The sequence below is a fragment of the Scomber japonicus genome, chromosome 4, assembly GCF_027409825.1.
Source record: "Scomber japonicus isolate fScoJap1 chromosome 4, fScoJap1.pri, whole genome shotgun sequence".
In the NCBI taxonomy this organism is placed as follows: Eukaryota; Metazoa; Chordata; class Actinopteri; order Scombriformes; family Scombridae; genus Scomber; species Scomber japonicus.
Genome location: NC_070581.1, coordinates 31,700,429 through 31,706,903, shown reverse-complemented (window position 1 = coordinate 31,706,903; position 6,475 = coordinate 31,700,429). Strand labels below are relative to the sequence as shown.

The following is a 6,475-nucleotide window of genomic DNA, read 5'->3' as shown; positions in this document are numbered from 1 at the left end:
AGGTGACTATTATACCAAATTTCCAGGCTGTAACAGAAGGCTGATACTTGAGGGTTAAGAAGAAGAATGACAGTGTGGAGCTCAGGGTTCAAAATCAACCTTTTCATCCAGCAGCCAAATAGTGATTAAATATTCAGATTTGACCAACCACCCCAATACGTTACCATTGGTTTGCATCTTGCATGTTTTAACAACATTTAGCAGATGGTTGAAGTTAATTTTGAGTCCTAATAAAGCCCAGCTAGGAGCTTTATGAGGCCAGAAACCAAAGAAAACTGGAAAGAAAACTCAGTCCTGAAGGTTTCACCAGAATAAAAGCCAGTTAGTTAAATTTTGTATAAATCAAATCATTAAATTGGACATTTGGATTTAATCCTTTTTTAGGAACGTGACTATTATACCATATTTCCCTGTAACAGAAGGCTGGCTGAATAAAATACTTTAAGGGTTAAGAAGAAGAATAACTGTGTGGAGCTCGAAGAGTGATTAAACATTTAAATTTTACCAGCAAATCAAATCACTTTGTTACCATTTGGGTTTTTTGGCTGGTGACCCACTAACATGATTTAACCTTCCTGTCGTCCTCCCGGGTCAAATTGACCCCGTCTGTTTTAACTCTTCCTTCCTTCCTTCCTTCCTCCCCCCCTCCCTCCCTCCCTCCCTCCCTCCTTCCTCTCTCTTTCCTCCCTTCCTTTCTTCTGTCCTTCTTCCCTCTCTCCTACCTCCCTCTCTTCCTTCTTTCTTCTGTCCTTCTTTCCTTTCTCCCTCCCTCCTTCCTTTCTTTTTCCCTCCGTCCTTCCTTCCTTCCTCCCTCCCTCTCTCCTTCCTCCCTTCCTTCCTCCCCCTTTCTTCCTTCCTTCTGTCCTTCCTCCCTCCCTCCCTTCTCCCCCCCCTCCCTCCTTCCTTTCTTTTTCCCTCCGTCCATCCTACCTTCCTTCTTTCCTTTTCCTCGCTTCCTCCTTCTCTCTTTCTTTCCTTCCTCTCTTTCCTCCCTTCCTTCCTTCCTTCCTTCTGTCCTTCCTTCCTCCCTCCCTTCTCTCTTCCCCACCCTCCCTCCTTCCTTTCTTTTTCCCTCCGTCCTTCCTTCCTTCCTCCCTTCCTTCCTTTCCTTTCCTCACTTCCTTCCTCCACCCCCCTTTCTCCCTCTCCTCACTTCGTTCCTCCACCCCCTTTCTCCCTCTCTCCTTCCTTTTTTCCACCCTCCTTTTCCTCCCTCCTTCCTTTCCTTGCTTCCTTCCACCCTCCTTTCCTCCCTTCCTTCCTTGACTGAAGGACAACAGGAGGGTTAACAACATTTAGCAGATAGTTGGAGTTAATTTTGAGCCCTAATAAACCCCACTAGGAGCCTCACGTGACCAGAAATAACTAAACGGAAGAAAACTGGAAAGAAAACTCATTTTTTTGGTTCATTTTTTACATCTAGTTGGACAAAAATGTAAACTCTGTCCTGAGGGTTTCACCAGAATAAAAGTAAAAAGCCAGTTAATTCAATTTCGTATAAATCAAATCATTAAATTGGAGACATTTGGATTTAACCTCTTTTTCTTTTTTCTTTTTTTTTTTTTTTTTTTTTTTAGGAACGTGAATATTATACCAAATTTCCAAAAAAAACAACACCACCCTGGCGAGCCCTTTAATTATTGCACATAACCTCAAATCTTTAAAATCACCGGAGTCGCAGTCAGAAGTCAGAAGAGACGACTGATCAGTTATAATAATCATCTCTTAAAGTGTGCAGACACAGACATGGCACATACACAAGTAATAAAACGTTATTTATAAAACACACAAGGGTATAAAATTAAAAACAGTCGGTGCTGAATGTGAATGTGCTGAGGGTTGGGTTTCTTTAGGTCGGAGTGCATTTACACACCTTTTTTTATATCTCGGGTTATTTTCAGTCCTCATTCAGTAAGTAGTTCATCCTCCTTTTCTTTAAAGCAGAAGAAAAGAAAAAAAGGAGTATTCCACATTTTTGTCCTCATGTGTTTCCTCTCCTCTTTTGTCCTTTTACACCTTGGAGTTTTAGGAGGGTTGCATTAAAGAGAAGAAGAAGAAGAGGGTTGCATTAAAGAGAAGAAGAAGAAGAAGAAGAACAGTTTCCTCATCCTCCATTTTCCTTTCCTGTGTGTCTTTTTTTCACTCTTCCTCCCTCCTCTTCCTCCTCCTCCTCTTCCTCCGTCTACACCTCTATGGTCTTGAAATATATCCTGGCGTATATGGTGTCCAGCTGGCTGTGCAGAGCGTGGAACGAGGGTCTCTTGGAGGGCTCGGCGGCCCAGCAGTCCATCATGATGCGGTAAATGTTGGTGGGGCAGCGAGTCGGACACGGCAGCCGAAACCCCGACGACAGCAGGTCCAACACTTCCTTATTGCTTTTTCCTGAAGAGGAGCGGGTAGAAAAGCAAGGGAGGAGGAGGAGAGGAGGAAAAAAAGGATGAATCATTTTAATAAACTTTTTTTTTTTGCAGGTATCCACAACTATGACATCATCAAGAAAGAAAGGTAAAGTCAACATGAATATCAATATTAAGACCTTGTGATTATGTGTTCTTTCCTTCTTTCCTTCCTTCCTTCCATCCTTCCTTCCTCCCTCCTGTCCTTCCTTCCTCCCTTCCTTCTTCCTCCCTTCCTTCCGTCTTCCTTCTTCCTCCCTTCCTTCCGTCTTCCTTCTTCCTCCCCTCCATCCTTCCTTCTTCCCTCCCTTCCATCCTTCCTTCCTCCCTCTCTCCTTCCTTCCTTCCTTCCTTCCTTTCCATCCTTCCTTCCTTGACTTCCTTTCCTTCCTTCTTCTATCTTCCTTTCCTTCCTTCTTCTATCCTTCCTTCCTTTCCATCCTTCTTCCTCCCTTTCCTTCCTCCCTTCCTTCCTCTCTTCCCTTCCCTTCCTCCTCCCTTCCTTCCTTCCGTCTTCCTTCTTCCTTCCTTCTTCCTCCCGCCTGTCCTTCCTTCTTCCTCCCTCCTGTCCTTCCTTCTTCCTCCCTCCTGTCCTTCCTTCTTCCTCCCTCCTGTCCTTCCTTCTTCCTCCCTTCCTTCCTCCCTCCCTCCCTTCCTCCCTCCCTTCCTTCCGTCTTGCTTCTTCCTTCCTCCCTCCCTCCCTCCCTCCCTCCTTTTTCTATCCTTCTTTCCTTCCTTCTTCCTCCCTTCCATCCTTCCTCCTTCCTTCTTCCTCCCTTCCATCCTTCCTTCCTCCCTCCCTCCTTTTCCTTTTTCTATCCTTCCTTCCTTCTTTCCTTCCTTCCTCCCTTCCATCCTTCCTTCTTCCTCCCTTCCTTCCTCCCTCCCTCCCTTCCTCCCTTCCTTCCTTCTTTCTTCCTTTCCTTCCTTCCTTCCTTGACTCGAGGACAGCAGGAGGGTTAATCCATTCATCAATACATTTTGATTCTCCTTCTCTGTCAGCCTGAAGCCCATTGATTCCTATTTAAGTCACATATTTATTAAATAAATATAATAATTATATATTAAATAGTGTTTTGGACACCAATATAAGTACATAGCCATATTAATAGAATAAAACTGAACAAATAGCCAGTAATAAAGGAGTAAAGATAATTACACTGTAACTTTACTCCCACTCATCTCTTACATAACTCTACATTATTCACATAGTCTCAACTTGTTAAACAGGACTCAGCTCTCACTACAAACAGGAAGTAGTTTAAACCTCGTACCTTCGTAAGGCATTTTGCCCCGTGACATCATCTCGTAGAGCAGCACGCCGAACGACCAGACGTCTGATTTGACTGAAAACCGTTGATAGATGGCCGCCTCGGGAGCCGTCCATCGAACCGGGATCTTTGTGCTCCGACTGGCTGTGTATACGCTGTCCTGCAGAGAGAGAGAGAGAGAGAGAGAAAGGTGGAGGGTTAACACACACACACACACACACACACACACACACACACACACACACACACACACACACACACACACACACACACTGAAAGATACACACACATATTACTTTTTGCTTCTTATCCTTCCTCTCTCTCCTCCAACCGGTCGAGTTCGGTTTAGTAGCTGCTCTATGTGTAAAGAGCCTTGAGATGACTTTTGTTGTTATTTGGTGCTATATAAATAAAGATTGATTGATTGATTGATTGATTCTTCACTGAAGCCAGAAAGGATAATACCAGAACTACAAAGCCCACATTTAGAGGGAACAACATCTGGATGCTTCACTGTCCGAACAGTCCTTCCTCCCTCCCTCCCTCCTTCTCTCGTTCCTTCTTTCTTTCCTTCCTCTTTTCCTTCCCCAGTCCTTCTTTCCTTCCTTCCTCCCTACTTCCCTCCTTCCTTCCTCCCTCCCTACTTCCCTCCTTCCTTCCTCCTTCATTCCTTCCTCCCTCCCTCCCTCCCCCCCCTTCATTCCTTCCTTCCCTTACTCCCTATTTTCCCTTCTCCCTCCTTCCCTCATTCCATCCTTCCTTCCTTTCTCCCTCCCTCCTTCCTTCATTCCTTCCTCCCTCCCTCCCACCTCCTTCATTCCTTCCTTTCTTTACTCCCTATTTTCCCTTCTCCCTCCTTCCCTCATTCCTTCCTTCCTCCTTCCCTCCCTCCCTCCTCCTTCATTCCTTCCTTTCCTTACTCCCTATTTTCCTTTCTCCCTGCTTCCCTCATTCCATCCTTCCTTCCTCCCTCCCTATTTTCCTTTCTCCCTCCTTCCTCCCTTCCATCCTTCCACCCTCCCTTCCATCCTTCCTTCCTCCCACCCTCCCTCCCTCCTTCATTCCTTCCTTCCTTCCTCCTTCCCCCCTCCCTCCCTTCCTTCCCTCCTCCCTTACTCCCTATTTTCCTTTCTCCCTCCTTCCCTCCCCCCTTCATTCCTTCCTTCCTCCCTCCCTTCCATCGTTCTCTCCTTCATTCCTTCCTTCCTCCCTCCCACCTCCTTAATTCCTTCCTTTCCTTACTCCCTATTTTCCCTTCTCCCTCCTTCCCTCATTCCTTTCCTCCTTCCCCCCTCCATCCCTCCTTCATTCCTTCCTTACTTCCTCCATCCTTCATTCATTCCTTCCCCTCCTTCATTCCTCCCTTCCTCCTTCCCTCCTTCATTCCTTCCCCTCTTTCCTTCCTTCCTTCCTTCCTTCCTCCCTTCCCCCTTCATTCCTTCCTTCCTCCCTCCTTCCCTCCCTTCCCTCCTTCATTCCATCCCTTGCCTTCCATCCTCCCTCTCTAATGTAATGTGGATATAATGACAAAGTGGGTAAAAGGTAAATAACAGAAGAGCTAGAAGAGTCTGTTAAGTTCAGAAAATGATCATCTGTCCTTCCTTTCCTTCCTCCCTCCCTCCCTCCCTTCCTTCCTTCCTCCTTCCCCCCTCCCTCCCTTCCTTCCCTCCTCCCTTATTCCCTATTTTCCTTTCTCCCTCCTCCCTTCCATCCTTCCTCCCTCCCTCCCCTCCTTCATTCCATCCTTCCATCCTTCCTTCCTCCCTTCTTTCCCTCATTCCATCCTTCCTCCCTCCCTCCTTCCCTCCTTCATTTCCTCCTTCCTCCCTTCCATCCTTCCTTCCTTCCTTCCTCCCTCCCTAATGTAATGTAGCTATAATGACAAAGTGGGTAAAAGGTAAATAACAGAAGAGCTAGAAGAGTCTGTTAAATGACATCACGATATCACGTTATCCTAAAACTAAGATGACATCTGGTCTCATATCACGATATTACGATATAACATTGATATATTGCCCAGCACTAACTCACTGTCTGTATTTATGATCAATGATTAAAGTCAGAGCTCAGTTTGTGGCTTTTAACAGTAGCGACTGAAACCAAGCCATAAATCTTTGTTTAGTCATGAACCTGTCAGACCTGAATACCAGCAGACGCATTAAGATAATTACACTCGGCTTATTATAACCTGACAACTCTCAGCTCGGATGGAAAAACTAGCTCATGTGTTTTAACCCTCCTGTTGTGTTCAAGTCAAGGAAGAGAAGGGAGGAAGGGAGTAAAGGAAAGAAGGCAGGGAGGAAGGAAGGAAGGAAGAAAGGGGGATGGAGAGAGAAAGGAAGGAACGACAGAAGGAAGAAAGGGGGATGGAGGAGGGATGGAAGGAAGGGAGGAAGGAAGGATGGAGAAAAGAAGTAAGTAAGGAAGCAAGGTAGGAGGGAGGGAGGAAAGAAGTTAGGAGGGAGGGAGGGAGGAAGGAAGGAGGAAGGAAGGAAGAAAGGGAGATGGAGGAAGGAAAGACGGTAGGAAAGAGAGAAGAAGGAAAGAAAGAGAGAAGGAGAGAGGAATGAAGGAAGGAAGGAAGGAACAGTCAAAAAAGACGGGTCAATTTGACCCGGGAGCACGACAGGAAGGTTAATCCTCAGTAGACTCGACTAGTGTAACAGTGTCTTTAACCCTTTATTGGGCAAATAATTATATATTGGTAACTTCTGTAAATATCCCAAAATAACCTTCCTTCCTTCCTTTCCTTCCTTCCATCTGTCCTTCCTCCCTCCCTCCTTCTCTCCTCCCTTCCTTCTTTCCTTC

At 45.8% G+C, this 6,475-nt stretch overlaps 1 protein-coding gene across 1 annotated transcript in view; it reads right to left on the bottom strand.

The window, feature by feature from the left end:
- Positions 1-2,182: 2,182 nt before the first annotated feature.
- Positions 2,183-6,475, bottom strand: part of srms (src-related kinase lacking C-terminal regulatory tyrosine and N-terminal myristylation sites) — a 17,412-nt gene continuing 13,119 nt past the window's right edge. The window contains exons 4-5 of the mRNA XM_053318094.1: positions 3,671-3,827; positions 2,183-2,382 (exon numbers count right to left, since the gene is read on the bottom strand). Coding sequence (XP_053174069.1) covers positions 2,183-2,382; positions 3,671-3,827 — 357 coding nt within the window. The remainder of the gene's footprint in view (positions 2,383-3,670; positions 3,828-6,475) is intronic.